The 20,269-nt window shown below is 43.0% G+C and overlaps 1 protein-coding gene across 1 annotated transcript; it reads right to left on the reverse strand.

Moving 5' to 3' along the window:
- Positions 1-3,400: 3,400 nt before the first annotated feature.
- Positions 3,401-13,631, reverse strand: LOC103476848 (uncharacterized). Its single transcript, XM_008429521.3, has 10 exons — positions 13,365-13,631; positions 12,063-12,208; positions 11,458-11,539; positions 11,085-11,220; positions 10,803-11,005; positions 10,586-10,722; positions 10,372-10,513; positions 10,018-10,299; positions 4,949-9,788; positions 3,401-4,599 (listed from the first exon to the last, which is right to left on the reverse strand). Exons 1-10 carry the CDS (start codon positions 13,488-13,490, stop codon positions 4,589-4,591), a joined length of 6,105 nt encoding a protein of 2,034 aa, XP_008427743.2. The 5' UTR covers positions 13,491-13,631; the 3' UTR covers positions 3,401-4,588.
- Positions 13,632-20,269: the final 6,638 nt, after the last annotated feature.

Below are 20,269 nucleotides of genomic sequence, written 5' to 3' on the forward strand. Positions count from 1 at the left end.
ATCATAGTTGCTAAAATGCACCACTGAAAGTATTTAGCAAGGAATACTTAAAAGTTTTACTTGAATCCAGGAAATGTAAGTTGAATCCAGGAAATGTAAATCCGTCAATATCCACAAGTGTAAATTGTTTTTGGCAGCTACAAAGATGATGAAGAACATGGGATTGAGATTTCTACTGAACACAAAAAGGTGATACGTCCTGCATTTTTACACTCGATTGGACTTATCAAAACTCAGAACATGAAGAATGCCAAAAGGAACTCGGTGTAGATACACAGGCTAGGAACAGTCTTTACACCGCGAAAACACAAAATCTTTTACACTGATAGAAAGCAGACACTTTACTTACAACTAGTATATTTTCATCAATATTAATGGTATAATTTACCCGAAGACCCCTTATGATGGACACAAACTTTGGACTTGGTTTTCCCTCGCCCAGACGCTTGTCACCGGGGCCCCACTCTGGAGCCAGGCCTGGAGGTGGGGCACGATGGCGAGCGCCTGGTGGCCGGCCCCCCCAATCTGAACTCGAGTGATGTTCTGTTGTTGGACTTCTGTGCTCGTCACGGATTGTCCATCACGAACACCATGTTCAGGCATAAGGGCGTCCATATGTGCACTTGGCACCAGGACGCCCAAGGCCGCAGTTCAATGATTGACTTTGTCATCGTCTCATCGGATTTGTGGCTGTATGTCTTGGACACTCGGGTGAAGAGAGGTGCGGAGCTGTCCACTGACCACTACCTGGTGGTGAGTTGGCTCCGGTGGTGGGGGAGGAAGCCGGTCAGACCTGGCAGGCCCAAACGTGTAGTGAGGATCTGCTGGGAACGTCTGGCGGAGTCCCCTGTGAGACGGAGTTCCAACTCTTATCTCCGGCAGAACTTCGAACACATTCTGGGGGAGGTGGGGGACATTGAGTGGACCATGTTCCGCACCTCCATTGCCGAGGCGGCCTATCGGAGCTGCGGCCGCAAGGTTGTTGGTGCCTGTCGCAGCGGCAACCCTCAAACCCGTTGGTGGATACCTTCGGTGAGGGATGCTGTCAAGCTGAAGAAGGAGTCCTATCGGGCCTTTTTGGCCTGTGGGACTCCAGAAGCAGCTGATGGGTACCGGTGGGCGAAGCGGCATGCGGCTCGCATGGGGTTGTCGCTGAGGCAAAAACTTGGGCGTGGGAGGAGTTTCGAGAGGCCATGGAGACAGACTTCCGTACAGTTTTGAGGGGATTCTGGTCCACCATCCGGTGTCTCAGGAGGGGGGAACAGTACAGCACCAACACTGTTTATAGTGGGGATGGTGCGCTGCCGACCTCAACTCGGGATGTTGTGGGCCGGTGGGCGGAATACTTTGAAGACCTCCTCAATCCCACCAACATGCCCTCTGTTGAGGAAGCTGAGCCTGGGGACTCTGGGTTGGGCTCTCCAATCTCTGGGGACGAGGTCGCCGAGGTGGTCAAAAAGCTCCTCGGTGGCAGGGCTCCGGGGGTGGATGAGATCCCGCCCGGAGTTCAGGAAGAGCAGTGTGGCTTTCGTCCTGGTCGTGGAACACTGGACCAGCTCTACACCCTCAGCAGGGTCCTGGAGTTCGCCAACCAGTCTACAAGTGTTTTGTGTACTTGGAGAAGGCGTTCGACAGTGTCCCTCGGGAGGCCCTGTGGGGGGTAATCCGGGAGTAAGGGGTACCGGGCCCTTAGATACGGGCCGTCAGGTCCCTGTATCCGAGGCCATGGTCTTGAGCCGGAAAAGGGTAGAGTGCCTTCTCCGGGTCAGGGGGTCATCCTGCCTCAAGTGGAGGAGTTTAAGTATCTGGGGATCTTGTTCACAAATGAGAGAAGAAGGGAGCGGGAGATCGACAGGCGGATTGGGGCAGCGTCTGCCGTGAAGCGGGTGCTGTACCGGTCCGCCGTGGTGAAGAGAGAGCCGAGCCAAAAAGCGAAGCTCATGATTTACCGGTCGATTTACGTTCCCACCGTCATCTATGGTCATGAGCTTTGGGTCATGACCGAAAGAACGAGATCAAGGGTACAAGCAGCCGAAATGGGTTTCCTCCGCAGGGTGGCTGGGCTCTCCCTTAAGAGATAGGGTGAGAAGCTCAGTCATGCAGGAGGGACTCAAAGTAGAGCCGCTGCTCCACGTCGAGAGGAGCCAGTTGAGGTGGCTCGGGCATCTGGTAAGGATGCCTCCTGGACGCCTCCCTGGTGAGGTGTTCCGGGCATGTCCCACCGGGAGGAGGCCTCGGGGAAGACCCAGGACAAGCTGGAGGGATTATGTCTCTTGGCTGGCCTGGGAACGCCTTGGGATTCCCCCGGAGGAGCTGGAAGAAGTGACTGGGGAGAGGGAAGTCTGGGCCTCCCTTATGAAGCTGCTGCCCCGCAACCTGACCCCGGATAAGAGGAAGAAAATGGATGGATAATTTACTTTAATCAGGCTATTTGTTGCACAAAAGTTGGTACACTTGGAATAAGAAAACAAATACTTGCACTCAAAACTAGAACAAAATTACTTGGTAAAATTTGGTGCTGTTGCAGTGTTTCAGCAATTGCTTAACAGCCGTCTTCCTATTCGGTGAAAGGCTGAGAAAAATGCACCTGTTCCAACAAACAACTTCAAGCTCAACTGGAAATGTTGGATGTAAAAAGGTCCAGCTGAAAATGCATGGAGGAAGCATCATGCTGATTTCATCAATGCTCCTAGATAATAAACTTGTTGGAGAGGCTGCTTGTTTTCTTTTAAAGTTTAAGGAATCTTTATTTTTGGGTTGAGCAGCAGTCAAGTATGTGAAACCCTCCCCTTGGAAAAACTCAAAATCCTCTCTAAACATCATGTCTAAACCGATCAGATAATTTAGACAACAGGGTTGAGGTCAAAGTTCACGCACAAATTCTCCAGGCAGACTCTTAGTGTCCTGCAGATAAGGGCCGTCACTAGCTGCACAATCCAATCTCCATCTCTCTGTTGACAGCGTCTGCAACGACAAACTGTTTTTCCAGTGAAAGACAAGCCAGCCCACATCATCACACTGCCTCCACCAAAAGTTTCAGCTTATTTTTATTAGCTCCTTAGAAGTGTGGGACCATTTAAGAGGAAATAGGCTTTCCAACCGCATATGAAACATTCCTACTCAGTGACTGTTCACTGGAACACCTGGGGGAAACAACCTAATTCCTAATTTGGACTCAAGTTCCTTCCTGGTCTAAAGTCTCGGGTTGTCATGTTGACGAAGAATATAAGAAGTAACGGAAAAGAAGGGAGATTCAATTTCATTTTGGTCCGTTTGTCTGGCGCTCCCTCTCATCTGAAATAACACCTAATGAAATAATAACGTATCTAAAATATTAAATTTCTCACATTTTTCTGCATGTCTGCACAGAACTTAAAAAATATGAATGAAACCCTGTAAGGCAATTTGAAACATTTTAATTTTCCCTCCCCCCCTCAAGAACAAAATATAAACCTGGCTCCAGCATTTATATAATAAGCCATTGAAACTCTTCATATATTTACAAAAGATATACATTTATATACCTATAAAAGAAAGCAAATAAATAAAACCTGTCGCTGCTCATGAAAAGACACGTGCGGCCTCACAGTAACACTTTGATGAAGCGATCCTGAAGGAGAAAATATCACCGACGGGAAGTCGTCACCGTGGTCAATCGAAACATGACGAAAAGTAAAAAGAGCCGGAAAGAAAACACCCAAATGTGAATAATGATGGTCATTTAAAACAAAAATAATCATGATAAATTAGTAGGTCACTGGCACATTTTCTGGTTCATAATTGTTAACTTACACACAGCTTTCCTATGAGCTATTAAAAATGGAGCCATTTCTTGAGTCAACACAGTGGTAAATAAAGTGAGCAGCTTCAGCGTGTCAGAAAGCATTTGGGTGACAATATAGCAATGTGTATCCTTTAATCTTCTCTGAACAGGAAAAAACGGGAAGTTACCTTGATGACTAGGTCAAAGTTGGAGCACACTGCCCTCTACTGGTTGGTTGCTGCAAGGAGAAGCAGTGCGGAGCTGAACGAGCCCCATAGGGATCCTTTTCTCAATAGGAAATACAATTAGTATTTAAACAAGAGTTATATCTAATTAAAAAAAACTCTTACTGAAGACTCACACAACTACCTTACGACTTTGTAGTTTAGACTCTGTCTAAATTAGGACCCCAAGATGATAAAAATTTAATTTTCAATTCCAAACCTCTTTCAATACGAGGACAAATCAACTCATCCTTATCAGGACAGTGCAAAAAGGGACCAATGTCACTGTATGGCTTACTAATGGAAACATTTGTAGCCTTGTTTTTATGCATTGTTTTGTGTGGTTTAGTCTCCGTATGGAGGTAACGTAGCACAGCGGTTCCAGAGGAGGCACTTCAGTACTGTCCCTTTCAGCTCAGAAGTTTCTTTAGGGCTTTATGTTCGCTCCACTGAAGCGTCCCAATGTCTGTTCCTGTTAATTTCTGGGTCTGCGTCTTGGGAGCGCCGACTTGCTGAGGTACGATCACAGTCCTCTGGTTCCTTGCAGTTTGGTGCTAGCTCGGCTAGCATCCAAAAGCTTAGCTGTCCTTGTAGCACGGGCTCAGCCGTTACCTGAAACCACAGAACACAAATAAAATCAATTTTATAAATTAATAGAAGTGGCCTAAAGACATATTTTTAGGCCATGTTGCATAGTTGCAAAGCAGATAATTCAGGAGGAATATTTATTTTGCCTGAAACCCCAAGAGTGGAGATAAGAAAGACTGCGGACGTTAGCTTCTGTGCCAGAGCTAAGATGGCTTCTAACGTGCGTACTAATTCATATCAAGGTACATTTGTTTGAACTATTAAAATATCCAGTAATGAAAGAGTTTTCAGAGGGTGTCTTGAATATTCAGCTCCCTAACCCCTTCAAATACCGAGGGAGATGGGGGGGGAGACCGCAGATGACTTAACTCACCCTCATCGTCAGAGTCAAACCCAAACAGGTTGGAGCACTTCTGCTGCTGGCTGTGACTCTGCAGCTCCTCGGCGCAGTTGAAAGTGGAGAAGCACTTGGCGCACCGGTGCCTCTGCAGGGCCACTTTCAGGCAGGGCGACTGGAGGATGACGCTAGACTGGAAGAGCGGCGACTCCTTCCTCCGCTTCGGCATAGCGGTGTACTTTTCGTCCAGGTACGCAGTGGGCGGCAGGCGCAGGTACGGCTTCTTGCCGTATGCCGCGAGGGTTTTCTTACATGGCGTGGAAACGACTCCCTCGCTAAATTCTTTGTCTTCGAGCGTTGGAGAGCAGCCAGCGGAATTAACGTTAGACGGAGAAGGTTGTGTTGGAGGATTTCCTCTGGCAGCTCCTGGATGAATGCCCTCTTTACATTTTTTCTTGGCGAGCTTTCGTGTCTTGTCTTTATTAATCTCTTTACGCCTCTTGGTTGCTCTACTGGTTTCAGACTTATCTGTAATTTTTGATTTCTTTCGTTTTTCCTTTTGATAAATACTCTGCTCATTTTTCTCAGGGACTTTAGATGGACAAGCAGTCAAAACATCAGTAGGAATTGATGGAGGGGATGCATCTAGAGCTACATTTTCAGGCGCTTCCTTCCTCTTTTCTTTCTCAACAAGAGTGCTCTTTATTAGCTTTTTCAACCCCTTTAATATTCCCTCTGCTCCTTTAGCCTTCACCCGTTTGTCCTGCTCTTTGGCCTCCATTGGGGATTTGGGGAGATTTTGCAAGGTTTGGTTTTTGCCTTTCTGACTGAGCCTTTTCTTCAACGTTTCACCTTTCTTCAGTGGCTTGCCAGAGCTTGAAGCAGCACCGTTGATGCCTTCTACTTTCCTAAAACCTGACGTCTTCTCAGCGCCTTCTGCTGGAATGGCGCTATTGGACTCCTCCTGAAGTGAGTCCTGGTTATTCGTCTTCTCATCAGCAGAAATTTCAACCAGTGCTTTGACTTTAATCGGTTCGGACTCCGCAGATGCTCTCGAAGCAGAGTTTAGCTCTTGATGTATCTTGCCAGCCTTTTTAGTCACTTCAATTCTTCCATACTTGGTTTTCTTCAACTTGCTGGAATCTGAAGACGCGCAGTAATTCTTGACTTTTCGAAGTTTCTTTCTGCCATCTGTTGACTTCTGTCTGGTGAGGCCAGACTGTTTTAAACTGTTGGACTGAAATTTACTGCTGGATGTTTGCTTAGTTCTAATCTGCTTGATCTCTGAATCACTCGCTATCATTTCTGTCATCACGTCCTCTTGATCGAGTTCACTGTTCTCTTTCGCGTCTTGAGCGAGTATCTTCTGACCGGCGGCAGTTTTGCTCAATCTTGGAGGACATCTTCTTTTCTTAAGACCTCGAGTGGCTATTCTGGCATTTTTTAACTTTAACCTATTCTTTACTTTAGCTTTGTGTTTTAGCAATGATGATGAGACGACTTTATGACTTTTGGGAGCTTGGGTTGTCACTTGGCCTTTACTTAATGTTTGCCTCAATCGAAGATTTATGGACATGGGTTGAGGAGAGGTGTCTTTTTCAGAATCAATGCTTTTGTTTCCAACTTTGAACTTGTGTTGTTGAGCTGCTGTGCTGACAGTAAGAGGAACTTTAATGTGTCTTCTTAAAGAGTTGTTTGTTTGTTCGTTTAACTTAAGGGAAGTGAACCTGACGGGGTCGTCTGAGCTTTGAGTTTTCTTTCCATCATGTGTTTTAGACAATCTTTCGCCTCGTTGTGCATTGGCATTCGAGTCTGACTCAGTTGACTTGGAAGCATAGTGTTCTCTTTCGTGAAGATTCAGTGCCCAGAGACAAATGAAAAGCTGGGAGCATCCAGGGCGACAGCACATCGCCTGCAGTGGGCTGTGCTTCCTGGTGTGCCGCCGCATTTCCATTCCGCTTTTGAACCTGGCCTTACAGCCCCGGTGGAGGCAGGGGTGCCTCGGGACAAGTCGGTGTCTCTCGATATGGTGCTGGAAGTGTTCGAAGCTCCACATCACCCTCATGCAGATGCTGCATTTGCTCTTTGCAACGCGGAATGCCAGCTCTAAAGGCTTGATGTCGCCATAGTGTTTGTCCAGAGCATGGTACAGCAGGCCAACTCGGTTCTTTGAGAGGTTTGTAAACCAGGAGCATCTTTTTGCAGGACAGGAAACCAAATCCTCTTCCTCGTCAACATCAACAGTTGGATTAGAGTACGTTTCTTGAAGTTGGAAAGATTCTCTCCTTTTCTTGCCATCGTCTGAAGACTTCAGCTCCTTATTGGTCTGACCCGATACTGGATTTTCAGATTTAATTAGCTTATTTTCTTGCAACCTTGAATCACACACTCGGTGATGATTTCCTTTATCAAAACTCAGTTGCTGTACAGGTTCCTGCTTGAAATCAGAGTCTTTCTTCAATCTCTTAGATTCTTTTTTGGAAATATGCCCATTTACCCTGTGGACTGTAGTTTCTCCAATGACAGGCTTGGATGCTTGCTTGTCATGTGAAGATGTTACACCCGTTTGGTTTTGATTAGATCTTAAAGTTCTGGGTTCGGATGCGGAGTTCTTGGGTCTCTCTTTGTGTCCAGAAGGCACGTTTGTCGTCTTCGCTTTGGCTGAGGTTTTTGGCATAGCAACGCTGGTTTCTTCAGTTTTCAACCTCTTCATTTTCTCTATATGGTCAGAGAGGTGCATCATGGCCAACAGGTCGTCTTTGAAGATCGTTCTGCAGAAAGTGCACTCGTCTTTCCGGAAGTGGAACATTGCGTGCTCTACAACCCGAGCCCCCATGAAGAACTTGCTGCAGTAGGTGCAGAAATGCTCCAGCTTGGATTCCTCCGTTTCTGGAGCAGTTTCCATAAGCTCACTGTTCTCAGACGTTTCTGAGCGAGTATCCAGAGCTTTTGAATTTTCTTTCTTAACTTGCACATCAACTACAGCCATCTCCTGTTCCCGCACAGCGTTGTTAGAGGTAGTTTCTGTTTTCTGAGAATGCTTAGGCTTGCCTTTACTTGCCAGACCTTTAGAGTGGCCTTGATCTTGATCTGTAAGCTGCTCAGGTGAAAATTCAGTGACCAGCTCTGTTGGCAACGTCCATATAGACTTATCGGAACTACAAGAAGGAGCTAAACTGATATTTTTAACAGGGCTTTTGTCATTTCTATGAGGTGCCTTTCCTTTTGGACTTTTCCTCAACACCTCTGCAGCAGCCATGTTGGGAGTGAAGCTGCCTGCTATGGAGTTCTTGCTGCCGTCTTCCTGAGACGACAAGGGCTTGATTTCCTGTTCTACGCTGTTGAGTGCAACATCTTCAGATCGTGAAAGAAAATCATTATCCGAGTCACTGTTAATCAAATCCAACTGAACTACATCTGTAGATTTCTTCTTATTCTTCACCACCTTTGAGAATGGTGAAACTTGGTCTACATCTTTTGTTGGAGACTTGGAGACTTTGGCTAAAACTGAGGCTTGTGAGGCGATGGTGACTTTCATTTCAACAGCCGACACCTCAAATGCCTCTCCACCTGAGGCGACGGACTCGGCTCGTGGGAAGTCTTGACCTTTTGCGGTTTCTGCCACTTGTGCTGCTGCAGAAGTCGGCGACGCAGTGGTTCCTTCCATCACAGCAGGAGAACTTTCGGATGGATCGTTTTGAAAGTCCTTTCCCGTTTCAGCTTGAGGGATTCCAGATGAATCGAGGGCTTCTTTTGTGCTTTGAGCTTTGGGAAGCTTTTCTGAAACATGCAACCCCCTCTCTTTGACCTTTTCTGGTGTGATACTTTTAGGCCTAGAGCCGGGCCTCTCACATGATTCTGAATCCTTCGACGGGCTTCCTTGCGCCGATGAGCGTGTGATTGTCGACACAGAGCCGTGAACGTTCGAGCCGCTACCTTTTCCTTTTTGCCGCCGTGCGTAGCAGTGCAGCATCTGTACAAACATGGTGGCATCCCGTGATCTCAGAATCACCTCTTTGCCGTGCCCAGTCTTCGGTGGGGGTGAAGTATCGGGATATTTCACTGTTGGTTTATAAAGAAGCATTTGAGAGAACCTTTTGGGACGGTTGCAAGAATCGTCACTGAATGTATCCATCAATTCATTGTCTGGAAGAGACAGCTCTAGGATGATTTGGGGAGGGTTTGCTGCTTTCACAGGATCCATAGACAACCCATTCTGGTACTTGTTCTCCTTCGGCTTCAGGCAACTGTGTACTTGGGGTTTGAGTTTGGCGTTTTTCATTGAACCGGTTTGGGATCTTTTCATCACACAAGATCGCAGCTTTTGTGGCTTCAGTCCGTTCCTTTTCATCTTCAGCGGAACGTTCTCCAGCGTTCCCGAGTCGTCCAGGAGCCACTTGGGCTTCTTGATCTTTCGTTTCGGCAGATTTCTCTCAGAAAGCCTTGTAGTGCGTCGATGTTCGTCATACCTCAGTGTCAAACTGCCGTGTATTCTGTCGAGCTGCCAAAACGAGCGCCTCAAAGGTGCAGAAGAAGATTCTCTCAAAGCTTGCGACCCCTGGTTGCCTCTTCTTCTTAGAGAATGACTATTCACGCGCATTTTCTCAGAGTCCTTCTTAAATCTTTTGGTTGCAGTGTTTGAATCTGTTTTACAAAATCTGTCTTCCTTATGATGTCGTTTTTTAGCAGCAGGTCCTCTTTGACAAACTGAGCGGAGGGCAGAACCCCTGGTGCAATACTTGGAGATCCATTTGTCTTCCATGATTTCTTCCAGCGCAGCACTGACCACCTTCTCGCTCATCAGCTTCAAACAGTTGGTCCGCAAAGCAATGAGGTTCCAGAACTCCGGGTCAAAACACAAGTCCTTCTTCAAGACCTGCAAAATAAAAAAGCAGAAAATAAACAAGTTACATTTGTAATGGTGTCTAAAGTTATTACACACAGTCTGCAGAAAATCTATCAACTCTTCAAACTCTTAATTCACTGTTTTCTAAAATTAGCATTAGAGATTAAGAGTTAACCTTTCTTATTATAGATTCTGCAAGAGAAGATGCGATGCCGCAAGGAAGAACTGACTCTAGAGGACCATCCTAAAACCACTATACCTGTAGGGTCTCAAAGCGAACATTATTCCCTATCGGGCTGTCGTCCATGTGGTACTCCTGGTCGGGGTGCATATAGAGCAGGTACACCGTCTTGTAGGACTCGACGGTGCGCTCCAGGAAGAAGACGAGCAGAGCACACGCCCGGCACACGTCTAGATCGCTGTGCAGCAGCCCGGCGATGGTTTTATAAATGAGCGTCTTTGTGAGGACGTCGCATGGAAGACAGGATCTCAGAGCGTCGGCACAGAGCTCCACACAGAACTGCACTCCGTCTTCACCGACCTGGATAGGCAGAAATGAAAAGAGTCAGTTTATGACAGAAGTTCCTATCGCCTCTAATGAAACCTTTCTTACCTCCTGCAGCACAGCTCTGATGAAGGGAAAGATTGATTTGACGTTTGTGGCGCACAGCATCAGTCGACGACACGCCTCCAACAGAGTCTGCTTGGACGTCTTTAACCGTCTATGGAGACTGGTCCACACCAGGACGAGCTCGCTACAAACAGACAAAGAGTCTCAGAACAGCTCCATGGTGACCAACTCCACATATTAACCTCCATTTATCTACCATAGATAGTACATGTCTCCTCTCTGGAGCTGTTGAGACAGGAAGGCAGTGCTGAGAGCTAAAAGCATCTCATCCGTCTCCTCACACTCCAGGTTGCAGATGATGTGTAGAGCATCTTTGCCGTTAATGTCAGCCATCTAAAAACGATGGAGGATGCTGAGCAACTAGACAACAGACCGGCCGGCGTAAAGGCAGGTTCGGATTAAGCTCCACCCACCTCTCGGTGCAGGAGGTCGTGCTGCGTTGTTCTGAGAAGCCATGAGAGGTAGACCTGGAGGAAGAACAGCGGCTGTCCTGCAGCGGGAAACCGAGTGCAGCATTTAGCCAGAGCTGCAGCGTCGCCATGGCGACCGCGGGATGAAAGGTACCGAACGCGGAGGTCGAGGAACACCGGCGGCTCGGAGCTAATGTAACGATCCACTGAGGGGATAGACAGGAAGTTAATTTTCAGGCGCATTTAACAATAAAACTGCATAAAGTGGAAGTCTCTGTTATTTACCTTCAATCTGAGGTAAACTGGATTCACCGAGGATGGCCTGTAAGGCGGGGCTGGTCCACGGTCCGCCCTGCTGGAGGAGGCGCTCCACTTGAAGTAGGAAAACATTTTCATACTTCGCTAAGACTGAATAACACTCCTGGAAGAAAAAGACGACAACATGCTGAAGAGCTCTTCTTCAAAGTAACCTAGGAAACATTACTGGACAAAAACTAATAATACAACTATGGTGACGTAAATTTCCACCAAAAGCGCTGAAATTTTGAGATCAATTTAACATATTTATGACAAAGAAATTGTAAATTGTCTGATGTCAAACAGTCATAAATTTGCAAGAAAACAAAAACATTTTTCACAATAAAACGCATCAACTTACCTGGAATGTAGCAGTGAAATGTTTTAGCGGCTCCTCATTGAAATCCTTCTGGTCAAAGAACAGCAGCAACTCAAACACACTCCTATGGAAAGAAATAAGAGCAAATATTTATTAATCACTATACAACTTCTGCAGCCTGAGGAAAGGGCGAGTGGCACACACACACACACAAAATACCACAATATGATAATGTGAAAATAGATTGAGTGCTTTGCAAATTTATGAAAAACAGAAAGCTACCAACCGCTTCTTTAAATGTATTAAATTATATTTTTCATGTAATTTAACAATAACTTTGTAAGTGACACAGAGAATCAACAAATATTATTCTTAAAAGAACCGATTCTTCTCCCCGTGAAGTGCTCATGATAGACCTGAGGCCTGTTTCGGTTTATTTCTAGCTAAATCTCATATCTGACATTCTGGATTCTTTGGCTTCTTTATTTAGAAACACAAGAATAAAAAAGCCTTTGTTCAATTATGGTTTTTTCATTTGCTTCAGCAGTCTGTTTGAATCTTGTTGTCCGGGATGCTGCTTGAAATCCAAAAGTTAAAAGTTATTATTCAATAAAAACCAAACACATGGGAGAGATTCATATACTCACAGCGCCAGACTACTGATAGTGTGGCCTACATGATCACAGCTTGTTAGGAAGAAGGCTGAGGCTCGAGAAAAGTGCCGCAGAGCCACTTGGAGGATCCTGAGGCGAGGCAGCGGGACACGCCAGTGAGAGGCAGACTCCTCCACCACCTGCAGAGTCAGCAGAGACGAGTCAAAAACAAAATGCACAAGAACAGTTCGATGTTTGTGTCAGAAATTAAGCTTAAATTTGTGTTGAAAGTCAGCGCTATATGTTGTTGTGTGTGCAATATTTATATCACAAAGGATTGTTTGGAATGCCATGATTATTGGATAAGCTATTGAAAGTTTTACATTTGCACTTTTCATGCTCATGTAATATTTAGAGAGTTGATAAGTCTCTCACTGCTGCAGATGATCGCTGGACGTGAATGACCTTACTCAAAATGCCAAAGGTCACAGACCAAGCAAGATTTTCTAATATCGTACAGCCCCAATACCATCGTTACAAAATTGAAAATAAAAAGGCCACAATGGTTCATTTACCGTGTAGAGCCAGTTCCCTTTTAAAAGCATATCTTTATCTATCCACAAAACCTAATAACTTAAAAAGAAACCAGCAGGTTTCTTCTACACAGTAGATACCATCAGATTATTCTGAGGTATTTACTACATAAGTGGCCAAAATAGTAGCACTATTAAATTATTCAACATTGTAGAATAACTGCTTCATTTATTTTACGTAAATAATGCAGTGACATTAAGCAAGTTCCAGGTTTGGAGAGCACCTAATAATGTATAAATACGTTTTAAACCACTGCAAATGAACTTGTTGTTAATTTATGAAGCTAAACGTCGAGGCTAATCAGCATGACTAAATGTGTGAGTAAAATGCAATTAAGAATTAAAGATAGTAATCTTGATATAAACGTATTTAATGGCTGTTAGTTGCTACACATAAGGCAGTTGGTTCATCACTGAAAATAACGGGCAACAAACTTGATGGTACATTTTGAGTTAGCTAAACAGTTAGCTTCAACCAATAGCCTTGTTAGCTGAACAGAAAGCCATTAATGTCACGTTCTAACCGCCATACAGATTTAGCTATTTTCATTGTATCTCCTTGGTATACGTTTGGAATACTGGGCACATAGTTTAAAACATGTTTAATCCGGTTTTTAAAGGTTTGTAAAGACCTAACGTCGTAGCAGCTACGTGCTAAAAAGCTCCGTTGCTAATGCAGTTCTGGGGGAGGGGATTCGGCTAACATTAAGGCTCTTATCTTCGACAACAAGCCTGGTACCGTGTTCAACAACGGGCCTATTACCTTGCAGAAATCAGCGCAGAACAGCTCGCTGTCAGCTCCGGATTCGTCACCTGAGTAGCGGCTCAGTAGGCTCTCTAGATGCTTTTCTAGCCCCTCTGAGTCGCTCACACTGCTCCCCTCCGCCATACTGACTGTCTAGCCTTGCTCGTAGCGTTTACCACACAACGCACATAGCCACCATCCCCGGCGCTGATTGGACACCGTTATCACTTCAGGGAGCGTTCATTTGATACACCTCTGTACGCCAGCGGCGGGTAAGTTGAGGCGGAGCGATGAGGATCCAACCAGCCGGTAACACCGGGCTCCCAGGTAACGTTTGCATACGCCACTAAACACATGGCTAACACAAAACACAGCGCTTTAATGGCTTTAAAACTGTCGTTCACGTACTCTTCTAGAAAATTAATTATGGAAAATTGTACCTTTTACAAATTTATATTTATATAAATTAAAACATATGTGAAATCTAATAAGTTAGTACAATACAACTTAATGTTTTCCAAATATTTCACTCTATTTTTTATTGTCGTGGTGCTGTCTTCAACTGAGGAGCTGCTTCTAATTCACACGCACAAAGAAAACATTGAACATTAAAATGAGCCCAGGATAAATATCTGTGTTGATTTATCTAACTGGGACCCATTTAACTCGCTGCTGTCAGGCTGTAAACTAGTTAACTACTCCGCTACAACCTCATTTTGAACGGCGGGTTTTTGCCGACTGGTGGCTAAAATTACATAAATAATAAAGCTGGTAAAATGTATTATTTTACCAGCTTTAAATAATTACTTTAAAGCTGATAAATTTATTATTATTCCTGTTTTCTGAATTTCCAGCATTTCCGGAAACAGGAAATGCTGGAAATCCAGGTGTTTTAATTATAAGGAAATGCAGATAATGCAAATTGTGCAGCTTTATTTGTAGTTGCAGTTAATATTTGTGTCCGCTTTTCTTTGTAAGTGTGAATTAGAAGCAACTCCACAGAGCGGCAGTCCTTCTGTTCACTAATAATTACTCATGATTTTATTATTAATCTAATTCAGCATTACTTAGACTAGACTGAAGGATTTTGGTGTGTAATTCCAGCTTGTGACCACAGGAGGGAAATAGAGAGACGGAGAGTTTATGGCAAAAACGAACAAAAAAACAACTTTTGAGGCAGAGCAAGCCGATTTTTGCCATCTGGTGGACATAGAGGGTAACTACAGCAGTCATAAATATTTAAAACTTTTAATAGTGGACATGGTAGAGGGCAGAAGTCATAAAATGTAAAGTAACTGCTTTGTACGGACTTAAAAAAGATTAAAGCAATAAGTAATTATAGATTTAACATATCAGAATGATTAAAAATCCATTGTCAGCTAAAGCAGCTGAGACAGAACCTAAAAATATCAGAAGGGAGACAAAAATATGAAAAATAAATAATCTTCCATTTGAAGAATACATGCAGTTGCATAATTTCACCACCTCTGGAGAACAATAAAGATTTCAAAACAGTCAAATTATATTTTTACTACATATTGTCTAATAAATGACTACAGCTAAACAAACAGAATTAAATCCTCTACTCCAAATCTAAAATGTTCACACTTATGTCGAATATTACATGAGCTTTAATAAGTAATACAATTATAAACACATTAAGGTGTAAAACAGGTGCATAGACAGAAATATATATTCTTACAACTAAATTCATAACTTTAAAATTGATTTCAGTAAAAATGACAAAAGTAAAATAAAAAATGAGATTTAGGGTACAGAAAAACAAAAAATTGAATTATTAGAGATCACGGCAATAAAAAACAATCTAACTAAATAATTTATATATAATATGATTAATAAAAACATTTTTGAAATGTTATGTTGATGTGATAAACCAATATTTTTATTTTAAATGTCGTTTGCCCCTGATCTTTCTCCATCTACTGCCATCCAGTGGTAGCAGCCCGCAACTACATTCTAAAATGTAAAGATTACATTAATAAATTTAATGTAATCTTTACATTAAAGATTACATTAGAGTTTGTGTGTAAAACTGGAAGCACAAGTGAAAATCAACGTCACATCTAAAAACATGCAAATCGGTTGGCCTTCGCTCTGAGTCTCGGCGGTGCTGTATTCAACTCTGAGGAGATGCTTCTAATTCACACGCACAAAGAAAACATTGAAATGAGCCCAGTATAAACATCTGTGTTAATGTATCTAACGGGGACCCACTTAAATCGCTGCTGTCAAGCTGGAAACGAGATAACTACTGCACTACAGCCTGTCTATGGCTATAATAGAGCGGCGGGTTTATGCCCTCTGGTGGCTGCAAGTGGTAGCTAATAATAAAGCTGGAAGAATTTTAAATACGCTTCTTTCCTGCAAGTTCCTTCAAAACAAAACATCGTAAACAGGAAATGCTGTGGTTTGACAAATTATAAAATACACGCACATCTAGCAGCGTTTTTATCAATTAAATATAACTATTTGCTTTAATTACTGTCTGAATATCTTTTTAACTTGTTTCTTTTGACTCAAAGGTTTGACTAAAGTGCCTCAAATATTTTTGTATTAACAGGATGTTTCTGTTCAGACTAAATAAACCCGTATTCTGATTCTGGATCGAATCCATCGAAACTCTTTAATTGTTATTAATATACTAAAGGCATATAATAAAGGCAGAAAATCCAATAAAAGTCATTATTTGGGTTTTTGTTGATTTCACCGCAAGAAGGGAGTAAATCCTTGTAATCAAACACAATCAACTAAAACAGTACATTACTAATTAATAATCACTTTATTTAATCATTATAAACCAGGAACCAATATTTTAACATTATTAAATAACTTTGATCAATTAACCAATCAGATACACCCATAGGCGTAGGAAGAGGGGGGAACGGGGGGTACATGTCCCCCCCAATATTGAAGAGAGTCACATTCGTCCCCCCCCCAATAATTTCACCTCAGTTGCGTTGCGAAGAATTTTAAAATCTTCCACTCGCATGCTTTTATTTTGAAGGCCCACAACAGCGCATTCAGCAGAGCGCTTCCTCCCCCCGCTGAGCAGCTCAGAGTAAAGGCAGCAACAGACGGGGTCAGAGAAACTCCGTTTGAATGAGCTAAACGATCTGTCAGGAATTTTGCCATGAATATCGCTCGTTTATAACATCTTGTTGTCAATTTATTTTCATATATAGAACTAAATTTTTTCGGTTAAGCTGTTTTAATTCTGGAATAGTCACATGTCCAAAATTGTACTGCTAACTTTGTTTAAAAGTTAGCTAGTCTAGTCACAATGATTTAGAATAGCGGTTCTCAACGTGGGCGGTACCGCCCCCCAGGGGGCGTTCAGAGGACGGCAGGGGGCGCTGGCGGACATTTTTACAAAAGGGCGGCGCTGGGATGCCTTTGGGGGGCGTTTGGTCGAAGGTAAACTTTACACCTTAAATCCACAACAATACCAGTTTAGACTTTGAGCAACTTGGTAAAACTGTATTGTGTAACATTAAATCATGCTTGGCTGCAGCTACACCGGCTGATGACGCTGCTGTGATTCACTTTGTCTGGTATTTATGTAGGCTACGTTTTGGCAGTTCTGTGATCATGTCAAAGCAGCAATTTATATTAAAAAGTGAATTATTTCTGTTTGAAAGCTGCACGCTTCCATGGAAGGACAACAGAAAATCGCTCTTATAAACATGTAATTACTAAAATCACGATACATTCACTTTGTATCCCTCTGAAAAATGAACCCATTTAAATAAAGAAATCCCTCCATGAGTGATACCACGATAGAGAGCGTTCATTTTATAGCGTTAACACGGAGCTGTAAGTGGTCCGGTATGAAACGAGGTGATAGAACAAGACAGCACTTTAACATTTCAATAATCAGAATACCGAAATTGTTTCCGTTGTTTTAAGAGACTTGTGTCAGTCTGCCTTTTCCACATCGATATGTTTCCCGATCGCCCTGCACCTTAGGGAGTTAAAAAAACAAAACAAAAACAAAAAAAAAAACCGCCGCGCACATTGCGCAAAATTCTGAAACATGAGAAGCGGCAAAACGGAGTGACGAACTAGATGTGAATTATGGCATAAAAACAGAGAATCCGACGCTGAACAGTGAAAAATCAACACATGATGTGAAACACATGACGATTAGGCGGCGCAGCATGTGATGAGATTACTGATGGTCAATAAACGATAAAATAAATCTAGCAACAGGATAGAAACTAAAGTGAACATAGCAATAAACCGAGAGGATAAAACTAATCAAATGAAACTAAATGGAAATGAATGAAGAACAAAATGCAAGAATAAACTAAGAAACTAAAGTAAATACAGAGGAATAAACTGGTATGGCAAGACCTTTAGAGCAATAATTAATACAGAGGACTGTATGGCAAGAATAAACAGACACTATTTCCAGATAAAAGGTAAAGTAATATTGTTGAAGTGCCATGATGGGCAGGGGCGCAACTACACATTATTCAGGTGGATTCGAAAACATAAATCGGAGAGTTCAGTGTGCCAAGCAGCGTTGATGTGGAAGGTTTCATCTACCCGCAGTGAATTTTCTTGTAAAAGCTGTTTTGTCCAGCCGTCGTTTTTCTCCATGGAGAAGTTCTATGAGCAGCGCGCGGCTGAAGCTTTGCTTCCTGCTCGGGAAGAAAGCATCGGAAACCGTTCAAATGTTGAAGACCGCTTACAAGGATGACGCTATGTGTCAAGCTCAAGTTTACTCGTGGTTCACCCGCTTTAAAAATGGTGAAATGTCAATTGATAATCAATCGCTTTTTTCCGGCTTCACAGCGCGGCTGTGAAGTTTTGCTTCCTGCTCCGGAAGTAGAAGGGAACCTAGCTGCAGCGCATGCTTTAGCTTTAGCTTTAGCACAGGACAGCGTTATCTCAAATAAAACAGGCATATGGTCTGAAAATAATGAGTCACCAATCGCTAAATTACAAACTGGTAGACCATAAGATAAAACCAGATCAAGACTGTGACCATGCTCATGGGTAGCACCAGTCAGACTGCACAAAATTAAAAGAATCGGTAACATTGAGAAATGACTGAGCCATAGGTGAAGTAGGACGACAGACATGAATATTAAAATCACCAACAATGAGAACTCGGTCATACCTTGGCATAATATCAGCCAGGAAATCAGAAAAGTCATTTATAAAGTTTTTGTTGTACTTCGGTGGCCGATAGACCGCTGCACACAGCACAGTGTGAGAGCTGCCGAGTTCAAATAGGCTGATCTCAAAGCTACTAAACGAGGCCAGAGGCAACTGTTTACAAGTAAAACTGCTTTTAAAAACAGTCACTATACCTCCACCGGACCCCGACATCCTTGGAGCATTAAAATAGCCGCAATTCCGCAGTACAAGTTCATTAAAAATGCTGGAGTCACCAAACCACTTGTCCATGATTCTGTTAATAAAACATCCAATCAATAAGTGGAAAATAAATCCCTAATGACGAAAGTTTTATTTGTCAGCAACCTGGCATTTACCAAACTGATCCTGCCAGAAATCGGCGGGTCTACACCATCAGGTGGCATCCGGTGCTCCCGGCAAAAAGGCCGCAGGTTGCTAGGATTCACCCTGCGTCTACAGGGCCGAGGTGCGCAGGGACCTGTGGTAGTGCCTGTGGTCATCGGGGCCCTCGGGGCAGTCACCCCCAAACTGGAGCAGTAGCTGAAACAGATCCCAGGAACAGCATCAGACATCTCAGTCCGGAAATGTCAGGTTCTAAGCACAGCCAAGATACTGTGCAGAACCCTCAAGCTCCCAGGCCTCTAGATGACCCGAGCTCAGAGGATGAAGAGTCCACCTGCGGAAGGGTGAGAAGGGAATTTATATAAATATGAATAAATAAATATACACATTGTCTGAGTATCTCCAAGTAGGTTTGATTTTAACTAGTGTTTCACCTAGCAGTAAACTACATTATTTTTTTCTTACGTGCACAACTATCAAACGTTTCCCAAATACAATGTGACCCCAACACTGAAACTGAGTTTCTGTAACAGTATATGTTGAGCAACTGAGGAAAATAACATAAACATACAATATTTAGGGCTCTCTAACAAGCACCATGATGTGCTCACATCCCATAACTATTTCTAGCATTTGCAATGCTGCAGCCACAAATTCCAAGATATTTTACAACAAAGATGATTACTTCAGATCAACACAAAGTGCTGCATAACTGTAAAGTGTAAGGAAAATAATTTGCAAACTTTCTACCTTTCTGATAACATTTTAAAACTTATAAATCTGACTTGTTATCAAATTTCTGGGCCTCGTCAGAGAACTTAGGAACAGGAAATTTAACAAGGCAAGTGATATCAGATCCGAACCTGTCCGAATAATATCAGATGATACATAGGGTGCTCACAGAAACGAACATTTGAAGTCTGCTTTTAAAGCAGGTGTTTCTGTTTTTTAATAGAATTTCTTTAACTCAAGAATTAAAGCCAGTTCTAGGAATTTAAGATAAATGGTGGGGTTTTTTTTCTCATTTCTGCCTTTGCAATGATTCTGCTTAAACATCTCTTTCTGTAAATATTTATGTCTTTGTTCTGTAGCCTATACTTGGTATCACAAAACATTAGGCAATATCAATATCGAATAATGGTAATATTAGCCTAAATGCAGCCAGTGGCATGTGGGCTATAACTAGCATGTTGTCTTACATTGACTTCCTCCATTCAGTGTGCTAAACATGGTTAATAAATAAACAAAATAGCTAAAAAGCTTATTTTAGGAAAAAACCTACTTTTAATGTGGGCAATAGTTACATTGGAAATGTTTGTGCTCTGCTTTTTGATTTTTACTTTTGGAAAAGTAAAAATCTGAAGTTCACTTCGTGGCACTTAGTTACCAGTAAACACACTCATCTCTTAGCAACA

This window comes from Poecilia reticulata, chromosome 2 (assembly GCF_904066995.2).
Source record: "Poecilia reticulata chromosome 2, P_reticulata-male-v2, whole genome shotgun sequence".
Classification (NCBI taxonomy): domain Eukaryota; kingdom Metazoa; phylum Chordata; class Actinopteri; order Cyprinodontiformes; family Poeciliidae; genus Poecilia; species Poecilia reticulata.